The sequence below is a fragment of the Callithrix jacchus genome, chromosome 20, assembly GCF_049354715.1.
Source record: "Callithrix jacchus isolate 240 chromosome 20, calJac240_pri, whole genome shotgun sequence".
NCBI lineage: Eukaryota > Metazoa > Chordata > Mammalia > Primates > Cebidae > Callithrix > Callithrix jacchus.
This window is the reverse complement of record NC_133521.1, coordinates 24,892,423-24,915,319: the sequence shown is the minus strand read 5'-3', so window position 1 is coordinate 24,915,319 and position 22,897 is coordinate 24,892,423. Positions and strand designations below refer to the sequence as shown.

Below are 22,897 nucleotides of genomic sequence, written 5' to 3'. Positions count from 1 at the left end.
GACTGGGGTTGGGAGGTGTCTTCTTGAGAGCGGTGGTCTCCGGATAGAAACTGGAAGGGATCGCGTTTGAGATGTTAGGATTTCGGGAAGACAAGCTGTGAATCGGGAGCGGGGAAAAGTGGATTTTGTAGAGGAGAGGTTAGGAAAAATCTGGGAATAGGCCGGCTGGGGCGCCAAGAGGGTCCCTGGCAAGCCCCGCCCCAGCTGGGAGACAGGCGCTGAGTGACGCAGCGCGGTTTGGCCGCTGTGGGGCGCCGTAGCCCGCGCCGTTGTCACGGGAACGGGCCCAGCGCCAGACCAGGCCCAGCCAGTCTGGGCCTGGCTTGGTCGCCCTGCCAGGCTGCAGGAGACGGAGCCAAAGCCAGAGCCCGAGCCCGAGGACTCGCCGGCCCAGTCTCCTTCCAGGATGGGGCCCCTCTCCCGGGCGCGTTGCCGTCCCGTCCCGGGGACCGTCCCTGCCGCGAGGGTCTAAAGCGCGGCTACCCCGGGGAGGGTGGAAGGCCAGGCGTGGGACCCGAACCTCTGGCTGACCTTGGCAGGGCCCATCTGGCACGGCCGCCGCGGAGCGCAGGTGAGGAGTCCTCGCTCACTTTCTCACCTTGGAACCTGGTCTGAGCCACCGGGTCGCGGATGCTGCCGCCTGGCCGGCTTTGGGCTCGCCTCTGCCTGGAGCAGGTTGCCTGAGTTCCAGGGCCCAGGCAGAGCGCGGGCTTCCTTTTAGCATGTATCAAGTTCACAGATCTTCATTGAGCGCTTACTCTTTGCCAGGCTGTGTGCCAGGCGTGGACACAGAGGACTCCGAACAGACATGGCCCGTCTCCAGAACCCAGAGTCTTAAGGAAGGAGCCTGGGAAGCAGGTGTCATACATGACTAAAGTGATTTCAGGTCGGGATAGGGACTCTGATATTGAAATGGAGGGGTTGGTCATGGAGGGTCTGTTTTAAAAGGAAACCATGGGAAGAGTTTTAATTTTTTTTTCTTTTTTCTTTTTTTTTTACTTTGAGACGCTTGCAGCCCAGGCTGGAGTGCAGTGGCGGGATCTCGGCTCACTGCAAGCTGTACCTCCCGGGTTCAAGCGATTCTCCTGCCTCAGTCTCCTGAGTAGCTGGGATTACAGGCGCCCACCAGCACACCCGGTTAATTTTTGTATTTTTAGTAGAGACGGGGTTTCACCATGTTGGCCAGGCTGGCCTTGAATTCCTGATCTCAGGTGATCCGCCTTCCTCAGCCTTCTAAAGGGTTGGGATTACAGGTGTGAGCCACCGTGCCCAGCCAATTTTTTAATTTTTTTGAGACAAGGTCTGCCTTTGTCACCTACGCTGAAGTGCTGTGGTGTGAACATGGCTCACTTCAGCCTCTGCCTCCTGGGCTCAAAGTATCCTTCCACCCCAGCCTCCCGAGTAGCTGAGACTACAGATGCCCACCACCAGAATCAGCAATTTTTTAAGGTTTTGGTAGAGATGAGGTCTCACTATTTTGCCCAGGCTGGTCTCGAGCTCCTGGTCTCAAGGGATCATCTCACCTCAGCCTCCCAAAGTGCTGGGATTACAGGCCTGAGCCACTGCAACTGGCAGAAGAGTTTTTTATTTTTTGTTTGTTTATTTATTTATTTTGAGACGGCATCATGCTCTGTCACCTGGGCTGGACTGCACTGGCACAATGTTGGCTCACTGCGGCCTGCACCTCCTGGGTTCAAGTGATTCTCCTGCCTCAGCCTCCTGAATATCTGGGATTACACACACCCACCACCACACCCAGCTACTTATTGTAATTTAGTAGAGACGGTGTTTCAACATGTTGGCCAGGCTGGTCTCGAACTCCTGACCTCAGGTGATCCACCCAACTTGGCCTCCCGAAGAAGAGTTTTGATGAGTTTACATTTGAAAAGCTCACCTCAGTCTGGCTGCTGAGCAGCAGGGTTGTGACAGAATATACCGGGAGGTCAGCTGAGGGCCGTCCTAGTTCTGCCAGTCTAGCTGTGCCTCCTAGAGGAACTCATTTAGTGTCTCTGAGCCTCAGTGTCCTCATGAGGGGGTTGGGCATTCTGTATGTTTTTTATGAGAAAGTGAGGAGCCAGTCACATCTGAAATCAGTGACTGTAGGGATCTATAAGAATGGTTGGAAATGATACGACCTTCCTCAGAGCTTTATGAGGATTGAATGAGTGAATTCCATTGAAGCAATGCCTGGCACAGAATAAGTGCCCTCTAAATGCTGGTGTTGGCTATTATCATGGAAACACTGTAGGAGAGCAATGCTGGAAGTTTGGATTGGGGTAATGACAGCAGAGATGGTAGAAAAAAGTGGCTTGACTGCCTTTACCGAAGGAGAGCTAGGTTCAGACACGGGTGAGAGGTGGTCTCTGCTTTTGTGGAACTGGTGGTTCACTGTGGGAGACGGGTTAGTAAACAGATAATCACCATGAGATGCAATAAAAGCAACAGTGGTGTTTAATTAGCTAGATTTTTTTGTTTTGTTTTGTTTCTGTTTTTCTTTCTTCTGTCACAACGTTGTTCTTAATGACTGTTGCGTGGTGGGTGTTCCCCAGGGCTGGCTCTTGCAGTCATATGAGTTGATTTTCCTGGTTGAAATCAACAACCCTGGCCTTTTTCCTTGGCCTTGTTTCTGCTCTGTGTTACTCCCTCCTTCTTGTCCCCTTTCCTTAGCTTCACTTGTGTCCCAAACAATTTGCAGTGGTTGCTTCAGGAGGAGAATGGCATAGAAAATGTTTGCAAACTGTATCACCTCAGGAATAATTGGGGTTTCAAGCTTTTCTTGCCATAGCATCAGACTCTTTTTTTTTTTTTTTGAGACAGAGCTCTGTTGCCCAGGCTGGAGTGTAATGGTATGATCTCAGCTCACTGCAACTTCCGCCTCCCAGGTTCAAGAGATTCTCCTTCCTCAGCCTCCCAAGTAGCTGGGATTACAGGTGCCCACCACCATGCCTGGCTAATTTTTGTATTTTTAGTAGAGTTGGAGTTTCACCATGTTAACCAGTCTGGTCTTGAACTCCTGACCTCATGATCTGCCCGCCTTGGCCTATTATAAGCTTGAGCCACTGTGCCCAACCAGCATCAGACTTCTGCCTGTTGTTTATGAGAGAGAATGCAAGGGCCCAGCCACATCTGAGACCAGTGACTGGAGAGGTCTTTGAGAACAGCTTGAAGTTCTAGTTTAATTATGGGGAGTTGTGTGATGTACATCCATTGGTTGAACCAGAGCTGCTTCTCAGAATTTTAAGGCCAGAGACTTCTCTGGCACCTGTGGGAAATTTTAATAAACAAAGTATTCGTCCCTAAAGAATCTTATAAATGACTTTTTGCACTGTAAAACACTGTGTACCGTGAAGTGTTTTCTTTCTAGCTTCCTTTTAGGTGGTTCAATGGGGCATCTGTTAAATCTCAGTGAAAATTATTTGAAAAGCAGATCCTGGGGGAAAATGGAAAATTCATTTAGGAATACTCATAGATAGAAAATCTCCCAACTGGGCACAGTGGTTTACACCTGGGCACTTTGGGAAGTCAAGGTGAGAGGATTACATAAACCCAGGAGATTGAGGTTACAGTGAACTGTGATCGCACCACTGCACTCCAACTTGGGCAACAGAGCAGGCCTCTGTCTCTTAAAAAAAAAAAAAAAGTAGCTGAGTGCAGTGGTTGACTCCTGTAATCCCATCCCGAGACAGGTGGATCACCTGAGGTCAGGAGTTCAGGACCAGCCTGGCCAACATGGTGAAAACCCATCTCTACTAAAAAAAATACAAAATGTAGCCAGGTGTGGTGGCAGGTGCCTGTAATCCCAACTACTCAGCAGGCTGAGGCAGGAGAATGGCTGGAACCTGGGAGGCGGAGGTTGCAGTGAGCCCAGATTGTGCCACTGCACTCCAGCTTGGGCAACAAGAGCGAAACTCTGTCTCAAGAAAAAAAAGAAAAAAGAAAAAAAGTGAAAGAAAAGAGAGGAAAATCTCTCACATGGAAACCATAAATCTTCTAGCAAAAGGACAAGATGCATGGGAACAGAAGTTTCCTGTGGAGCGCACTTTCCCTTTGGGTTCTGGGAGACTCAGGGAGCCGAGTTGGCCACGGCCCGAGGACGAACCAGGTCCTGCCTAGCAGCTCCTCTGTTGTGCTTTCTGGTTGTATGATTCTAGCTTTGACAAGAACCCTAACAGCTCATAGGAAGTTCTGTGGCTTTCCCTCATAGCTCTGCAGCTGAGAGTCTTAGGGTTTCTTTCAAGAGTGAGAAAGCATTTCACCAAAACCAAGCACCCTTGTTAGGCAGGAATTCCTTGTTCGGCATGCTAACAGCACTCTAGATCACACAAGTGTGTTTCGTCCACAAGGCAGCTCAGTGGGGCTAGGAGGGCAGGAGCTGATATCCCCCAATCATTCATTATTTGACATACCTCTTTTTTTCCAAAAGCAGTACAGGGTCATGATAAAAAATATTCGAACAGTACCAAGGAGTACCAGGAAATATAGTTTCTGTCTTACGGCCCTTGGACCATTAGATCTCCTCCCTAGGGGCTGCTCCCATGTTCAGTTTCTTGCATTTCATTCTGGAAGGATCTATGCCTATAGGAATGTAGATGTCTATCCATCCTCCATCCCCCACCCTTTTCTTTCTTTCTTTTTTTTGAGGTGGAGTCACCTGTTGCCCAGGCTGTGAGTGCAGTGGCGCAATCTCAGCTCACTGCAACCTCCGCCTCCTGGATGCAAGTGATTCTCCTGCCTCAGTCTCCCAAGTAGCTGGGACTACAGGCCTGCACTATCATGCCCAGCTAATTTTTGTAATTTTAGTAGAGATGGGGTTTCACCATGTTGGCTAGGCTGGTCTCAAACTCCTAACCTCGTGATCTGCCTGCCTCGGCCTCCCAGAGTACTAGGATTACAGGTGTGAGCCACCGTGCCTGGCTACCATATAGTATTTATATTGTCTTTTGTCCTTTATTATTGCAAACAATGCTGCAACAAATGTTTGTGAGTATATGTATAAGATAAATACCTAGAAATGGAATGTCTGGGTCAAAGGGCATATATGTTTTAAACGTTTGGCCAGACTTGGACATTGCCAAATTGCCTCACTGAACTCTATTGAAAGATGAGCACAGAAGAGATTCAGAGAAGTGGATCTGTGAAATTTGCCCCAATGTTCCTCAGTCTGTGAGTGGCAGTTCGGGAACCAGAAAAGGGCTGTACTCCAGGCCTAGCCCTCGTCCTTTGGCCCCACCTGTGTCTCCCCATGGGTGGTGCAGGGCCCTCCAAGCCCCTGCTTCAACCCTCTTGCTTTCTCCCCTGACCCCATCACCCTGCCCTCCCAGTTCCTTGTCGTCTCCTGGCAAACCCTCTTTAGTAACTGACTTGATTCTGAAGCCCTCAGGTAGCTTGCAGGAATCCAGGGATGCCCACAGTCTCTCCAGGGCTGGTACTTTTCATCTTGGTATGGTTCCTTTGAGAATGCTAGCCATGACTTTCAGAACAACATTCCTAAATGTTTTTTCTTTTTTGTTAGGAGCAGAGGTGGCAGGAGGAAAGTGTGTCATTCAATGTAACTATAATGTAGTTCATAATGAGAACTTAAAATGTTAAGGTTTCCTTCATTTGACTTAAGCATATAAATTAAGGTAGCCAGGCACCGTGTGGTGGGTCACACTTGTAATCCCAGCACTTTGAGAGGCCAAGGCAGGTGCGTCTTTTGAGGTCAGGAGTTCTTGAGACCAGCCTGGCCAACATGGTGAGACCCTGTCTCTATTAAAAATATAAAAATTAGCCAGGTGTGGTGGCATGCACCTGTAATCCCAGCTACTCAGGAGGCCGAGGCAGGAGAATTGCTTGAACCTGGCAGGTGAAGGTTGCAGTGAGCTGAGATCGTGCCATTGCACTCCAGCCTGAGTGACAGAATGAGACTCCATCTAAAAAAAAATTAAGGTAGCCTCACCTTATATTGAAAATACTGCCTAAGGCTTTTAGCAAGTGAATGTTAACGTGAACAGATTACTGTCATCCTGCCAATGGCTTTCACCTTGTGGGGGACAAGGGAGGGGCCTGCATAGCCCCTCCTGCCTGCCTCAGAAGCTAGGTGGGTCCTTGGCTTTTCCAAGCCACGGGACCCCCTACTTCTTGTCTTCTCTTTTTCCCCACCAGCCTAACTCTCTATGGTTTGTTCTATGGCAGCAGAAGGTACATGAAGAATGTTTTCCCAAGGCCATGTACCTCTGAGCTCTGCAAAGATGCAGTTGTGGATAGCCAGGTGGGCAGCGAGGAGCTTGGGGGCTTGACCACCGCCTCCTGACCAGCTCTTCCCAAAGCATAGGGCTGCTGGGCTCCCTGCTGGGCTGCTGTGGTACCACCTCTCCATGCCTTCCTCCCCACTGGCTAGAAAGTTTTCCAAAGTACCCTGAGCCATTGGGTCACTCTCATTCCTTCAGCCTGCTTTGCTTCTCTGTGGCTCTTCCAGCAGTGCCCATGCATCCTCACCTGGCCTCCTAGGCCCCCTGTGATCCGAGCCCCGAAAATCCTTTGGTCCCATCTCTCACTGGGCCCTGCCCTCCCCTCCTGCCTTCCCTCCCACCCCTCCCCACAATCTGTTCACCCTGTGTTCTGCTACATTGTACAGCTGGCCCTTGTATGGGCTGCCGAAACACCCATTCACCCACTGCCCTTGTGTCTGTTTGTGTCTGTCTGGGTCCCAGAAAAGAAGCCCCTGAGGGCAGGTACCCGGTCTCATCTGTGTTTACATCCTCAATACACACAGTGGGCTGAGGCCTGGTAAGTGCTGACTGGCCAAGGTCTGAGGGTGACAGCTGGCCACATTTTTGGGGAACAGAGCCACACATCTTTCAATCTGGTCTCCTAGAGACTTGCTGAGAGGGGAGCAACAGCCAGAGAAGTCCTGGGGTCTGGTGACAGTGCTTGGTCCCATCTGTGGGCCTGGGAGCCCCATCTTTGATTCTCTCTGACTGCCCAGCCCTTTTAATCAAAATCTTTTGGGCCAAAGGAATTTGTGGCCACCAACTCTGCAGGAGAAAATCTCATCAGTGAAGAGTAGGCCGGCCTGAGCATGCCTCCAGGCCAGCCTGGGCGTCTATTCTGGAATGCCGCCACCACAGCTAGGGTGTGACAGAGGCACACGGTCTCCTGCCACGGGCCGTGCCGTATTTATGGCTGGCAGAGGCAGCTGGCGGGTGGGGGATTCTGCTGCTCCCTCACCTGCCTGGCTTACTGGCCTCTTGAATTTTCTTCCCTCTGAAATCCTATTTAAGAACTTTGGAAGCTTAGCCATTTTTACTTATTAAAATAAAAGCCTTTTTACACATTTACACACACACACACACACACACACACACACACACACAAAGACCCTGCCAAGGGGGGGTCTGCCCAGCAGCACTATCCCAAATTCACAGCCTTAGACAAGTGCTCCCTTCCTGGGCCAAGGCGGGTATCCTGATTTGGACTCAGAGCCGTTCCCAAGGCTGTGTATGGTGGGTGCCCGGCTGCAGATTATGACTCCTCCTGCTTTAGGAGTCCGGGATATAGTGGCGCTGGGGGTGCCTGTGATTGCTGCCAGGCAGTGGGGCCAGATCAGCTGCATGCCTCTGTTTTGCTCTTTGGAAACTCCCAGAAGGTTTAGGGTTGTTCAGGTGTAGGGATGGCAAAAGGAGAGCCAGAATTTAGGAATCCTAATTCATAGATTTCTTTCAAAGTAGTTGCCCTGGTGATGGTGTCCCTGGAGAACTGATGTGTAAGCCACAGGGATTGGCCCCAGAGCAGAACCATCCAGTTCAACCATATTCACAGGGCTTAATCTGATAACCTTTGACTATTTCCACAATATAAGGACAAGGATTTCCTGTCTTTGGGACATGGAAAAGAAAATGAGGGCTGGGACAGTGGCTCATGCATATAATCTCAGTGCTTTGGGAGGATAAGGTGGGGAGATCACTTAAGCTAGGAATAGAGACCAGCCTGGGCAACATAGTGAGACCCTGTCTCTACAAAAATAATAGGCCGGGCACGGTGGCTATAATCCCAGAACTTAGGGAGGCCGAGACGGGTGGATCACGAGGTTAAGAGATCGAGACCATCCTGGTCAACATGGTGAAACTCGTCTCTACTAAAAATACAAAAAATTAGCTGGGCATGGTGGCGCACACCTGTAGTCCCAGCTACTCGGGAGGCTGAGGCAGGAGAATTGCTTGAACCCAGGAGACAGAGGTTGCAGTGAGCCGAAATCGTGCCATTGCACTCCAGCCTGGGTAGCAAGAGCGAAACTCCATCTCAAAATAAATAAATAAATAAATAGTTAGGCATGTCATCATGCCCCTGTAGTTCTAGCTACTCAGGAGGCTAAGGCAGGAGGATCACTTGAGCCCAGGAGACTGAAGCGTCAGTGAGCTATCATTGTGCCACTTTATTCCAGCCTGGATGACATAGCAAGAACCTGTCTCAAAAACAACAAAACAAAGCAAAAAAGGCCGGGCATGGGGGCTCATGCCTGTAATCCCAGCATTGGGAGGCTGAGTCCGGCAGATCTCTTGAGTCCAGGAGTTGGAAACCAGCCTGGGCAACATGGTGGGACCCGTCTTTACAAAAAAATAAAAAACAAAATAAAGAAATTACCCAGGGGTGGTGGTGCATGCCTGTAGTTCCAGTTATTCTGGAGGCTGAGGTAGGAGGATCGCTTGAGCTCAGGAGGTCAAGGTTATAGTGAGCTGTGATGGTGCCACAGCACTCCAGCCTGGGCAACAGAACAAGATCCTGTCTCAAAAAAAAAAAAAAAAAAAAAAAAAAAATCCCAACAACCAAAAAACCCAAAACAAAAACTAAAAAAACACCAATTGAATCAGTCCCTTAGGGAAAACTAAGTCCTCCATTTAGCTTTGAGATAGGACTACTCAGTGGTCACTGCAAGTGATGCTAGGCTTGGCCTGCAGGAGGCTCTGAAGCGCAGGGTGGCTAGGAGTGAGTGTCTGGCAGTCAGGGTGGTAGCCAGCCAGCAGAGGGAGATGGGCTGGGGAAGGCATGGGTTAAAGACCCTGCAGCAAGTGGGCAGGGCTGGGAGGATGGAAGGCAGAGGAAAGTCGGCCAGATGGCTTAGGGTGGACCAGGATTCCACATCATTTACTCTGTCCGTGTTTCCTTTTATTTCAGATGTTTTCAAGTCAGCAAACATTTGCTGAGGATCTACCGTGTATAAGGTACAATAATGGGTGCCTAGGGGGAAGGGACATAGTGGACAGAGATAAATAAACCCCAGCACATTTGCTGCCTTTGGGGAAAGCTGTCTTAATGGGGAGTGGAAGGGGCGGGGCAGACATGAGGATTGCAGAGTGTTCCAGATGGCAAAGTAACTTGCCCAACAATGACTTAGCATGAGGGCCCCCTGATTCAGGACATCAGGGAAAGCTTCCTGGATGAGACAATGCTTGCAGTTGGCTCTGAAGATCAAGTCTCATTTGGAGGGCCGAGAAGTGAGAAAGGTGATCCAGGCAGATGGGCTGCGGGGTCTGCCACATCCTTTCTGCTTAGGTTCCCTGTCTCATAGGCAGGGGCTCCTGAAGGGAGAGTTCAGCTACCAGTGTTTTAGCCCCAGTTTGTGGCCTTCCTGCCTCGAGCGCAGAGCTGGCCTGTCTCCTAAATGCTGGGCTGTTGTCCCATCTTGGGCCCAGATCCTGGAGATGGGGGTCTTCCTCCTGTAGACCACCCCTTCCTGCCCGGCGTTCATCTCTGGCCATCGGGCCAGCTGTCTGGCTAACAGGTGGCTGGCGGAGGTGGGTGGTGGTTGCCATCTGGTGGTCTGGCTTTGAGTCCAAGGGCATTAGCCCACCTTTGTGTATAAAACTGTATACCAGGCCACATTTACGTAGAAAAACGTGGTCATTTCTGCTGCTGGAGGGAACTAAAGAGGAATCCTTCCCTCCCTCTTGAGTGCTGGCCCCTCCCCAGCTGAGAACCCTCAGGCAGCATGGGGCAGAGCTTCAGGCTACCCCAGTCTAAAGAGACTTTGTGTCCGCTGTGGGGCAGAAGGCAGATCTTTCTTTTGGGCACCCCCATTCCCCGTTCCCTGAGCAAAGGATAGTGGGGTTGTGTTTGACACTTGCATTTGGACCTCAGGAAGGAGGTGACTAATCCTAACAGAATCAGCATGTGTTCTCATCACTCTGGCCCCAGCCTGATATTGTTACCAGATGAGAACATGTCTTACTGGGTTTAACTGTGATGGCTGTGAAGACAGCACTTTTGAGTAACAGACAGCAGCACAGTGTCCTGAATAAACCCTGGGTCCTCCTACCTTGTCCTGGCCAGGCTGGGGCCAGGGTTTGCTTTGGGCTTTGAGACAGCAACCCACTCCCACCTTCTCTCCACTGCCTGTCTCTATTGTGCAAGGACCCCAGTTTCCCTGGCAGAGTAGCTGGGAGGTGGCTTCATGTCACAGCCTATGCCCTCCCCCAACCTCCTGCTGAAACCTGGCTGCAGACATGGGCCCTGGGCTCCAGCCCAGCATCTTGAGCTAATGCTCTATCTCCTATTTCTCCCTCTGCAGATGAACATCTGCAACAAGCCCTCCAACAAGACGGCCCCTGAGAAAAGCATATGGACTGTGCCTGCACAGCCCAGTGGGCCCTCCCCCGAGCTGCAGGGCCAACGATCCCGCCGGAATGGGTGGAGCTGGCCCCCTCACCCGCTCCAGATTGTGGCCTGGCTCCTGTACCTCTTCTTTGCTGTGATTGGCTTTGGGGTCCTTGTTCCCCTCCTGCCTCATCACTGGGTGCCTGCTGGCTATGCTGTATCCTTGGGAAAGTGTAGGACTGGTGAGTAGAAGTGGGGAGGCAAAGGATGGCAACCATAGCAGAGGCCCGAAGCCGGGCTCAGAGCCTTGGGGAGTACAGTTGGTGGAGCAGAGCAGGGTGGGCCCAGTCCTGGGGACCTGCTGCTTACCAGCCTGGCCTCCAGCCTCCACTTGGCCCCACCCGATAGGGTTAGTGGGCACACCTCAAGCACTTAGGGGCATGTCATGCCCCGAAAGCATGTGAATCCTGTCCAGGAGGGACCACAGGAGCAGCTGGAGAAGGAGGAGCCTTAAACCATCTTGATGCTAATTGTGTTCAGAGCTAGACAAAGGACAAAGTAGGGAGTAATTAGTTCATTTATCAAAGAATTTTTCACTTTTCTAAAAGAGTCACCGTAGAATTCTTTTACATAGTAAGTGTCCTGGTGCCTTTAAAATATGGTTTTATTTATGTTCAGACTGAACCAGGACTGTTGAAGAGCACATTTATTCTGTAAATCAGACCCTTTTAGAGTGAGGTTCAATGTGACAAGAGATGGGATGGAGATACCTGGGAGGCTCCTGGGAACAGTGACAAACCCGGACTTGCCTGAGTCCAGTAGTGTGATTGCCCCATCCCTGGCCACAGCCCCCAGGAGCAGAGGGTGTGGCTGCAAGGCCAGGGATTGCAGTGAAGCAGGCATCTCTATGCTCCTTTCCAGAGAGTTCCTATTTAAGTATCCTTCACAAAGATGATTCCTGCGGGGAAGGGGAGGGTGACCTAAGGGTGATTGGCAGGGACAAATCTGAAAGCCTGGGACATCGAGCCTGCAGTGAGCTCAGTCCCTGCTCAGCCTCTTCAGAGCTGCACAGGACCGAGCAGCTCCGGCCAGCTCTGTGGGTCTTAGCCTCCTCCTCTGTCTGATGGGAAGGCTCCTACCTTGCATGTTAGGATATATGTGAGCACTGGAATTCATTAAGCCATAAATGTGAATATGCTCTCTTGGGAAACCCCAAAGCCCTGGGCTGGTGAGTGACAGGGCAGGTGTGTGGAGGGAGACCCTAGAGAAGGTTGTCATCCTTAGACACAACAGTACAACAGTACACAACATCTGGAGCTGCTTGTGCCCTAGAGCCCAGGGGCTGGTCATGGAAAACGGGACTTTACCTGAGGTGACCAACAGGCCTTAGTGCTGTTAAGACATGGGACCTGGGAATGTGTCATGGGACATTCCTCCTGTGATCTGGAATGGACACATCCCTCACTAGGGATCACCTGGGTTTCTACCATCAGGATACCTGGGAAACCAGATTAACCAGATTAACAACTCCATGGCTGGGAGCAAGTAGAAGCAGAGCGAATGGTGGTACACAGAATGCAGTAGCATTTATTGAGCCCTTACATGTGCCAGGCCCTGCGTCAGCCACTTTACATGAATGATCTCATGTGATCCTCATAGTAATCCTGTAAGGAGGTGTTCTCCCCATTTCCTAATGAAGAAGCTGGGTACAGAGGTTCAGTGACTTCCTGAGATTACATAGCAGGCACCCAGTGAGGCCAAATGGGCCTCCTAAGCAGCCTGACTGTCATGAGAGGGACGGGTTGAGGGCTTTGTCTCCACACTCAAGGTTCATCTGCCTTGGGCATTGCAGAGGCTCACAGAGCCACCTGGTTCACACCTGACCAGGTCTGTATGTTCTCCTTCCTTCCATCAAAGCCTTCTCCTTTCTGCAGGCTCTGCTCCTTTCTGCAAGGCTCTCTCAGATCCCTGAGAGGTGAGTTAGGGTCAGAGTGGGTACCAGGTACCCATCTTGGGCCTGGAACTGGCCTGGGCCTTAGGGATGCAAGCTGAGCCTTGGGGTGCTGGGCCTCCAACTGGAGGGAAGGCTGGTGGACTGGAGATGGCCATGATGCCACAAGGTAAGCACAGGGTTGGGGTTCATACAGCAGATCGTGAGGGCAGGCAGAAGCCACCTGTACCAGCATCACTGCACATCCACAGGACACTTGCAGCCTGTAGCTCCCCTCCTCCCCCCACCTCTCCCCATGTGCTCCTGGCTCCTCCCCCTTCCATCCTTGCTTAAATCCATTTAGTCATCCAGCCCTGTTCATTTTGCCTCCTAAATAGATGTCGAATTGGCTCCCAGTTTCTGCCACTGCCAACTGCCCCTCTTCCCTGGATGACCGCTGAGTTTCTAAATGGGTCACCCACACGCACGGTCACCCCTGCCAGCCCATCTGCATTCCTGCTCTTTCCAAAAACAAAATCTGATAATGTTGCACCCTGGCTTCAAGACTTCTGATGGTTTCTTCCTGCCTTAAGCAATGATGCTCAAGGCTGGGCACAGTGGTTCACAGCTGTAGTCCCAGAACTTTGAGAGGCTGAGGCAGATGGATCACCTGAGGTCAGGAGTTCCAGACCAGCCTGGCCAACATTCAAAAGCCCATCTCTACTAAAAATATAAAAATTAGGTGAGGTATGGGATGGGGCATTTAATTTAAAAAATAAATATACATAAATTAGCTGGGCGTGGTGGTGCACACCTGTAATCCCAGCTACTTGGGAGGCTGAGGCAGGAGAATTGCTTGAACTTGGTGGGGCGGAGGCTGCTGTGAGCTGAGATAGCACCATTGCACTCCAGCCTGGGCAACAGAGTGAGACTTCATCTCTAAAAGAAAAAAAAAAAAAAAAAAAAACGGAAATGAGGCTCAACATCTTTGCATGGCTTCAAGGTTCCACATTCTGGACTCTGCCCCTCTCCTCCGTTTCCTCTGATGTTATTTTCCCTGTGCTCTTCTGTTTCTAAGGAACTGGTCTCTGCCTGGAAGCCCCTTGCCTCTCCCCCTGCTCCCAACACCCAGCTAAGTTAGAGGTCAAGAACTAGCAGCCCATGGCCAGTCCAGCCTTTTTTAATTGAAGGATAATTAACAAAGAAAATGCACAGATCTTAATGTTCCTTCTATAGGAGTGTTTTTTAAATTATTTATTTCCTTAACATTTAAACATTGAGAGAGCTCACATAAAAACCCAGACTTCTGGTTCCTTTTGAGAAGCCAGAAATTGACCAAACAGACCCTCATTCTTGCATCCTTATAAGGCAGCCATGAGCTGGAGGCACACTTCAGCCAAACCACAGGCTGGCACTCCACATGTTCCCCACAGCCACAGTCCCTATCTAGCCAGGTCCCCTTTCTTCTTTATCTGCCAGGTCCCTGTAATCCATTCCTCTCCAAGTCTCCGCTAAGACAATGCTTCCTCAGGTAAGCCTTCCAGAACCCTTCAGACTAGATGAGTTCACTTGATTACAAACTGGCACAGTCCCGCGAACTTTGTTCATTGTAATTAACCCATTATTTGATTAATGTCCACATTTTTGGGTGGGAGTGGTGGCTCATGCCTGTAATTCCAGCACTTTGGGAGACCAAGGCGGCCGGATCACCTGAGGTCAGGAGTTCAACACCAGACTGGCTAACATGGCAAAACATTGGCTCTACTAAAAATACAAAAATTAGCCAGTCATGGTGGTGGGTGCCTATGATCCCAGCTACTCGAGAGGCTGAGGCAGGAGAATCACTTGAACCTGGGAGGCAAGGGTTGCAGTGAGCTGAGATCACCCCATTGCACTCCAGACTGGGCAACAAAGTGAGACTCCGTCTCAAAGGAAAAAAAAATCCTTGTTTTCCACCAGACTATAGTCTCTTCAGCGCTAGGGACTCTTGCTCCTGCCATATCCCTCAGTGCCTGTCACGACAAAAGACCTCAGTAGGCAGCTAAATGAGTGACCATGGGGGTGAGGCAGGAGGAGTTGGGGCAGGCAGATAGTTAAATGTTGGCCCTCATTCAGTAGTCTGAGGAGCTGGCATGCTGAGCACAGTAGCTGGTGATAGCAGAGAGGTTTGGGAGGAGCCAGAGGAAAAGGGACTTTGGCACTGAGCAGAGGAGTGAATTCAGCTGGAGAGCTGTTGAGAGCCACTGTAGAGGTACAAGCAGGGAGGGTTTTGGGTCTGAGCTTTTAAAAAACTTACTCTGTGACCATGTGAATCATAGACTCAAGGGAACTCAGGAGGGGCAGAGTTGGGAGACTAGAGAGTGACTCAAGCAAGAGGTGAAGCCTTGGTCATGGCCATAGAGATAGAGGGGTCAGTGACGGCCACAGGATTGTCTCTCTCAGCTGTGCTGTGGCACATTAGGGCAGAGCCTGACTTATGTGGATATGTAGAGAAATTTGGCTGCTGGGAGGAGGAGGAAGGGAGGAAAAGAGGTTGGACAGCTGATGGATGAAGGATGGCGGATGGATGGTTAGAGCATGAATGATGGAGGGTTGATGTCTGCCTGACTAGCAAGAGGATGAGTGGAATTTTGGGCTGAAGAGGGTGGGATCAAGGGAGGAAGAGTGGATGGCTGCCTGGGTGGAATCTATTGGTGAATTTTTCATATCAGACTGCAGCAAAAATTGTCAGCATACTTGTCTCCTGCATTTGGCCCAGTCATTGAGCAGATAGGTCCTGGAAGAGCTGCGTTTCAGCTTCAGAGATTAGTCATGCTGACCCTGGCCAGTCCCTGAACATGGTAGGCCATCCCAGACACTCAGTCCAGGGTTCCAAGTGCCTAGATTCTTTGTAGGGGAGGCAGCAGGTGTCTGAGCCCCTGTCTGCAAGGGCTTCTCTACCTGGCCTGGCTACTGAAAGTGCGGGGGTGGCTGCATCCCTCTTGGAGGTGACTTGCTATGAAAGCAAGATAAGCAAGCTAGGACTTAAACTTTAGGTTCCTGGACCTTAGGTCAGTTGACCTCTTTCAGTCTAACATCAACATTTGGAATCTGAAACCAGAAACTGGCTTTAGGTCAGACCAGCCAGGGCCTGCACCAGGCCTAGAGCAGTGAGGCCAGGGCCCTACAATTGGGGCACCAGGTGGCCGCAGCAGGCACTGCTGGCTGGCTGTGGACTCTGTTCCTAGATGGCCCCTCTCCCTTTTCATGTGGGGCCCAGGGGTCCCCTGGAGAGTTCTGATGAGGAAGCTCTGGGGGGCTGGAGGTAGGAGGTGGCACAGGCCAAGAATCTAAACAAAGCGGGCTGGAATGGTGGGGAGTTCTCTGGCTGCAAGGAATGGGGCAGGACTCCCAGTCAGCAGAGTGTGGAGTGAGTCTTTAACCTGCTGGGCCAGTGCATGGGCGCCATCTTTGCCGGCCACCTCGTGGTGCACCTGACTGCCGTCTCCATCGATCCAGCAGATGCCAACGTGCGGGACAAGAGCTATTCGGGGTCCCTGCCCATCTTCAACCGAAGCCAGCACGCACATGTCATTGAAGACCTGCACTGCAACTTGTGCGACGTGGACGTGTGAGTGCATGTGTGAGGTGGCCAAGTGTGCTGCGTGATGCACGGAGGAGGGGGGCTTCCAGGGCTTCGCAGTCATCCCCTATGCCTCAGAATCCTCGTGTTTTATGTGGTCAAGAACCTTGATGGCGTGACAGGGAATTGGGTCGCTGAGAAGGTGAGGAGAAGGTGACTGGAAACAGATGAGGATTAGCATTCCAGCAGTTAAAGGAAGAAATATTTGGCACTGCCAAAACATTTCTAATGACCAACTCTGCCAGTGACATCCCCGCATCTCTTGCCACTATTCCCATATGGGGGCAGGGAGGGGTACTGATGCCTGAGGACTCACTGTGTGCTGAGTTCTGCCTGCAGCCACTCTGCATGGTTTTCTCACTACATGGAGGAAGAGTCCAGCACTCAGAAAGGCTGAGAGGCCAGACACAGTCACTGATGGTGGAGCCAGATTCACACCTGGGTGGCCAGACCCCCACGCAGATACTGCTGCCCTGGTCTACCCAGGAGGAGTCTGAGGCCTGGGAGGCCAGCTGGGTCACTTAGGTCCCTCTGCTAGCGTGGAGGGCCCCTGCCCCCTTGGCTGGTCCCAGCTGCCTCTTTAGGAGCCCCTCTCCACCCTTCTGGAGCTCCTTGGTCTCCAGGTCTCAGGTCGGGGATCAGGGATGGGGGCATGGCCCAAGGCCAGTCCCCCCGGCCCCAAGAAGTCTGTTGAAGGGGTCTGTCTGCAGGCTGAGCAAGCCACCAGCCTTAAGGCACCCAGGACTTGGACATGAGGCCATCCTGCCATTCACTGGGCACAGGGCCCACCAGCACACTTTGCAAGTGACTGTTCCTTCAGCTGCTGCTCTTTGCAGGGCTCTGCCCTGTTCTGGGAGGGGAGTTGTGCCTTTGAGTTTTCCCCATTGCCTCCCTGGGCTGGGAGACTCCTGTGAGCCCCTGTGATGAGTGCCTGAATGCCCACAAGGATGACAGCCTGTGCTGCTTTTGGCCCCCTTTGTCTTTACTGACACAGACTGAGGTTTCTAGAAGAATGCCAGTACCATTCCCATAGTATGGCGGAGAAACAGGGACCCACAGCTGGAGATGTTGGGCTGGGCAGTGCAGGCCCTGGGCCCGGCATCCTTGCTGTCTGTGGTCCTTGGGCCCACACCTGCATCTTCTGACTTCTCTCAGGTCCTGGCTTGGAAAGGACACCCATTTTCCTTTTCATGTCGTATCAGCTAGGTGCACAGTCCCAGAGCAGGAGGGATGTACCTCCTCACCCCTCCTACAGCCTCTGGGGACCCCCAGCTCTTCGGGAGAGCTGCCTCCTCCAGGGACCCCACCCTGTAGTGCCTGCAGAGGGCGCGCGCGCTCCTTGTCGCCGACCTCCGGGCTGTTTCAAGCCAGGTGCTTAGTCCCTCCATGGATCAGGGTCCGCGGCACCACGGGGCCGGGCAGCAAAGCAGGGAATGAGCCAACCGACTGTGCTGTGCCCTTTCTCCCCGCAGGAGCGCTCGCTCTAAGCATTGCAGCGCCTGCAACAAGTGCGTGTGCGGCTTCGACCACCACTGCAAGTGGCTCAACAACTGTGTGGGCGAGCGGAACTACCGGTGAGGATAGCCTGGCCACAGGAGAGCCTGGGGATGCGCCTGTCTGAGGGTGGGAGCCACAGACCTTGCAGCCTGCATGGCAGGTGGGGAAGGGAATGCTTGGAGGACCTGTGCCCATGGTTATTTAGGGGTGCAGCCCATAGAGGGTGATGCTCCTGGGTGCTGGCTGAGATGGCCAAGGGTAGGGCTGGCATCTTCCACCATGCTGGTCCAGAAAAGGTGGATGGACAGGCCACTGGGTGATGGAGTGGCCACCCGTCTTCAGTTTTGCCGTATGCCTTTGGCTTCTGAGGAGTTGGGGCTGTGGTGTCACCCTCAACCCTCCGAGCCCACAGCAGTGACCCTACAGCCCCAACTCCTATGGGCCCTCTGAGGCCCTGGAGCTCCTGGGAGCTGACAGCTGCCTATGGCTGGGCCCAGGCTCTTTCTACACAGTGTCGCATCCGCTTTACTGGGTGTCCTGCTCCTTGTGCTGGTGGCCACATATGTCTTCGTGGAGTTCTTTGTCAACCCCATGCGGCTGCGCACCAACCGACACTTTGAAGGTCAGTTTGGGCTCCAGGCCTATTCCCACCCCTGACTTGTCACCTGTCACGTCCCCGGCTGAGCATGGGCTGCCTGTGCCTTGCAGTGCTGAAGAATCACACGGATGTGTGGTTCGTGTTCCTGCCTGCTGCCCCTGTGGAGACCCAGGCCCCTGCCATCCTGGCCCTGGCCGCCCTGCTCATACTTCTGGGCCTGCTGTCCACAGCCCTGCTGGGCCACCTGCTCTGCTTCCACATTTATCTCAGTAAGTGCCTCCTGTATCTGCCTTCCAGAGTGCAGGGGTTCTCAGATTTCAGGGAGGTGCCCCGCTGGACGGTGGACCCTAAAACCATGCCCCTGTCTAGTGTGGGCTCACTGTGGTGGCCAGGTCTCTCTCTATATAGGCTTCATGTATTTGGGGACACTGGTTTCAGCCTGGGGCTGGTTGTCCTCCCTCCTGTTCTGAGCTCCAGGGTCCCCTCTCCACTGCACTGAGCCCTCTCCTCCCCCCACCAGTGTGGCACAAACTCACTACCTATGAGTACATCGTGCAGCACCGCCCACCACAGGAGGCCAAGGGCACCCACAGGGAGCTGGAGTTGTGTCCTCCCAAGATGCCGCCCATTCAGGTATAGTGGATGAGAGATGGGAAGGGGCTTGGGCATCAGGGGTATTGGGCTGTGCAGAGAGCAGCCAGTGAGGAGATAGGACAAGGGAGGCAAGCCTGGAACAGCCACTGCAGGCAGGGGTGCTGGGGACAGCAAGGGCTGGGCTTGTGTGGAGCATGTGCCTTCTCGCCCAAGCGTGGGCACAGAGGGAACCCATGTTTCCTGGACCCCATGTACATGCCTGCCCAAGCGCCAGGCATGCATGGGAGGGCATGGGATGTGGAGCCTGGAAGCAAGCAGGTTGGGGCTGCAGCAGAAGAGAGGGAAGGACCAGCGACAGGTCAGTGACCTGTTATTAGGTGGAGCCTAATGTTAGGTGGTTAGAATGGAGCCATCGTTTCTCCCCATCCATGACCTTGAGCGGTTATACCCATTACTCTAATTTATGCTTAGAACAGCCCCATTGCAGATAAGCATACTGAGGCCTAGAAGGTTAACTGCAAGCTGGGTCTGGGAAGAGTTAAGGTCTCCATGCTCTGGCCAGCTTGGCCAGGCCAGTTGCTGACCAGCCTATCCCCATTCCCACGCCCCATGGCTTCCTGAGGTCAGCAGCTGGGGTGGAGGTGATCCAGTCCTTAGAGGAGCCCCTAGGGACTAGGAAGGCAGGGGCCCAGGCAGGCTTGGCTGGGAAGCCTGAGCCCTGGATCCCGAGGCCTCATGGCAACTGCACACAAACACAGGCTGGTTGGGAGGGTTGGGGAAGGCCTGGGACCCCGCCTCTCCTGTTCTTGTCGCTAGGGCTGAATACTGTGGGTCAGGCTGCAGGACTGGGTAGGCCTGGGCCTGGGGTGTGCTGGCTGTGGGTGACAACTCCACTGTCACACCACTGTATACCTGCCCCAGTGCTGGGCCCTGACAGTGGCAGCTGTGCTGGGGAGAGGGCACCATCTCCAGCCCCACATCAAGAGGAGATGGAGGCCCAGAGAAGTAGGCAGGAGACTTTCTCCAGCCTCACAGGCAGCACCCATTGAGGCAGGGCGGGCCCCACGATGTCCACGCTCTAGGGCTCTTTGGCTCTGCCCTGCCAAGGCTTTGGAGCCAAATGTGGCTACAGCAAAGAAATTTAATTTCTGTTCTGTCCATCTGTAGTGCCTCGAGGGAGGTGACCATGGGGGACAGGAATGGTGTTCTTGTCCCCTTTTACAAAGCAGAGCGCTGAGGCTGAGGGCCCAGTACCATTCAGGAAAGTGCACGGTTTTGAAGGTCTCTGAGGAAGGATCCTCGGGACAGCCATGAGGAGAGGATGGGGCTCTGAGTAGGGACTCTGTGGGGACACACTCAGACTTATTGAGCTGGTTGGGGCCTGGTGCCCATCCCATCCTGGCCCCTCAGCTTCTGAGACCTCCTCTGTTCCCAACTCTGGAGCCCAGGGCCCCCAGTAGGCTTTGCCACTCTGCTGCCCCTGGAGGATCACTGAGTCCACACTGGGGCAGAGAGGAGGTGTGGGGGAGAATGATCTTGAGGTCCCAGTCCCTGTGACTGGCCTCTGACCCCTGACCCCGCGCTCCTCCACCCCTCTGCAGAGCTGCAGCCAGGGCAGAGGTTGGGCAGGGCCGATGACGGGGCTCCGCCCCCAGATCTGTCAGGGCCCTGCAATCAGCCATCCACCTCCATCCCATTAGGAATGCGGGAGGGGCCCCTCTCTGGAGCCGTTGCCCCCAAACATAGGCTTGTTTTAGAGACGGCCTTGCTGTTACAGTGTCCTGTCTGCATTAGTCAGGACGCCTCTGTCTCCATGGAAACAGGTGCTGAACCCGCGACAGCTGTCTGGGTGCTCCCAGTACCCCCTCCCACCTCTGACCCCACCCTGGACCCGCCCCTATCCCACACACCGCCCTTCCTGGGCCAGCTTTCCCACCCCCTGCCTTTGTTTCCTCACCTGGAGTCCCCCCCACCCCCCCACCTTCCCACCCCCGCCTGGCAAAGTTGGGGTGAGTCCTGCAGGTGGGGGTGCAGGACTAGGCCACTCCTGTGACCTCCTGGTCCTAAGGCCCCTTTGCTTTCAGGGGTTGAATCTGCACCCTCAGGGCTGCTGTGAAGATCAGGGCTCGCCCATAAGCCTGGTGCCCAATGGGGATATGGCCCACCATCTACTACCTTCCCTTTCAGGGGTAGTGGCAGGGAGACCACCTCACGTGCACCCATACATCCCCTTCTTGGCAGCCAGGATTGTGGCTGGTCCTCTGTAAGGGCGAGGAGTGTGCCCAGGACTCTGCTCTGCAGGAGCTGGTAGATGCACACGCAGGCCTGTTTCTCCACGAGGGGAAAACAATTGGTTCAGAGGCTGGAGCCCTGGGGATGCCAGGAGCAGGTGCGGGCAGCTTTGAGCTTCCTACCACTTTCCTAGCTGAGCCTCTCTAAACTGGGTCTATAGACCCATGGGGCTGGGAGCCTTCCCAGAGGAGGCTGAATAGATGAAGTGAGGACCTGGGGATGGGACAAAGGCCAGAAATGGGTGTTTTAAGCTTTACCTCACAGAGGGGTTTTCCCAGCCCAACTGGGAGCCTGGCATGAGGCCTGAGATGTCCCACAGAGGCCAGTGAGGGCAGGATTGGGTAGGCTCGGGGCTCAGGAGGCTCGGGAGCCACACCCGGCCTCCCAGCCTCCTTGACTCCCACCTTCCCCAGGAGATGGAGTTCTACATGCGGACCTTCAGCCATGTGCGCCCAGAGCCCCCTGACCAAGCCAGGCCAGCAGCAGTGAATGCCAAGTGAGTGTGACCTGGGCATGTGCCACTGGGAATCTCCAGTTAGCATGGCAGGCAGGAGAAAGAGGGTAGCTGGGGCATGAGTCTGGCTCTTCTCTGGGCCAATAGGAAGGGAAGCTTCTCTCAGGGCCTCCAGTGGGAGGGATTTGGGGAACAGCCCCCAGGTTTACCCTCCTGCTTCCCCCTCAGTCCTGCCCAGTTTTTTGCCACCCGTGGCCAAGTGGAGCCTCCACCACCCTCTTCCCCAGACACTCTTGTCCTGCCTCCCGGGATCCGACCCCAGGTAGGTGGGACTGTGCTGGGCCTCTGGTCCAGGTGGAGGGGGATAGAAAGAAGCCTCTACCCTGGCGCACCCCTCTGCTGCTTTTGGTATGTGGGGCTCTCAGTCTCCCTCCGTGTCTCTGCAGAAAAAGAGGAAGAGGCGGTTGTATAAAGTGCGGACGTCTGAGATCTCAGATCAGGCGTTGGGTGAGCACCCCTCCCTGTCCGGGTCCTGCTCAGGGAGCTCAAGGGAAGGGAAGGCAGAGCCACGAGCAAGCCGTGGCCCCTGGGCTCATGTTCCCCTTCCCTGAACAGGGCCCAGGGCCCGCGGCCGCCGCTCCAGCTCGTCGGCGGATTCCGCGGACGCCAGCCCTGTGCACGCCGCTGGCCTTGCCGGTGCCTACCACTCGGCGTCAGCTGAATCCGTGGAAGAGATTCCCGTGTCGCAGACGCGCCTGGGCAGCGCCTCTCTGGCCGCCCCGCGGGGCCGGGGCCGAGAGCTGGGGCTGGCTCTGCAGGCGCGTGCGCTTGCCGTTTTCGTGAGCCCGAGCAGTGCTGAACCCCGGGCGCCAGGCGGCCGGGAGGCCGGTCTGGGTTAGCTGGGTCGAGAGGCCCGAGGGCCGGGGAGGAGCGACCGGCCCGACTCTCTATGCAACACCCCACCCTTATCGCACCGAGTGCACTTTAGGGGCCCCAGTGACCGGCGGGATTGACCTCCCATCCCCACGACTCAGCAATACCCGCCCCACCGGTCGTGATGCTCCAATAAACTTTTTTATGCTTTTTCGGACGTCGTGCTTACTTTCTTAATGGCAGGGGCCCTGGGTCATACAGAAGCCCGACCCCGGCCAATCGACCGGGGGCGGGGAAGGGGTCTGTCTGTGTACAGTAGGTGGCCAACCAAGCTGCCCTGTGGAGGTGCTCAGGTGTGGCTCGTGGTTAGGGGCTCCTGGTTAGCAAAGGCCTTGGAAGGCGGCCTGGAGGAGGTTTCCCTTAAAGATGGGCTTTGCATTGGGAGACCAAGACAAAGCAGCGGGC

The 22,897-nt window shown here is 53.8% G+C and overlaps 1 protein-coding gene across 28 annotated transcripts; it reads left to right on the top strand.

The window, feature by feature from the left end:
- The first annotated feature begins 309 nt into the window (after positions 1-309).
- Positions 310-22,649, top strand: ZDHHC1 (zDHHC palmitoyltransferase 1). 28 transcript variants are annotated; one of them, XM_078357438.1, is made up of 15 exons: positions 310-571; positions 9,154-9,200; positions 10,547-10,814; positions 12,507-12,547; positions 13,982-14,033; positions 16,004-16,112; positions 17,327-17,495; positions 17,597-17,698; positions 18,119-18,243; positions 18,330-18,488; positions 18,740-18,852; positions 21,519-21,601; positions 21,788-21,881; positions 22,006-22,066; positions 22,175-22,649. In XM_078357438.1, the coding sequence occupies exons 5-15, from the start codon at positions 14,022-14,024 to the stop codon at positions 22,456-22,458; spliced, it is 1,311 nt and encodes a 436-aa protein (XP_078213564.1). In that variant the 5' UTR covers positions 310-571; positions 9,154-9,200; positions 10,547-10,814; positions 12,507-12,547; positions 13,982-14,021; the 3' UTR covers positions 22,459-22,649. The 28 variants fall into 28 exon arrangements, with proteins under 28 accessions (XP_078213564.1, XP_078213563.1, XP_078213566.1 ...); XM_078357437.1 differs by having other exon boundaries at positions 12,507-12,692; XM_078357440.1 differs by lacking the exon at positions 12,507-12,547 and adding an exon at positions 769-858.
- Positions 22,650-22,897: the final 248 nt, after the last annotated feature.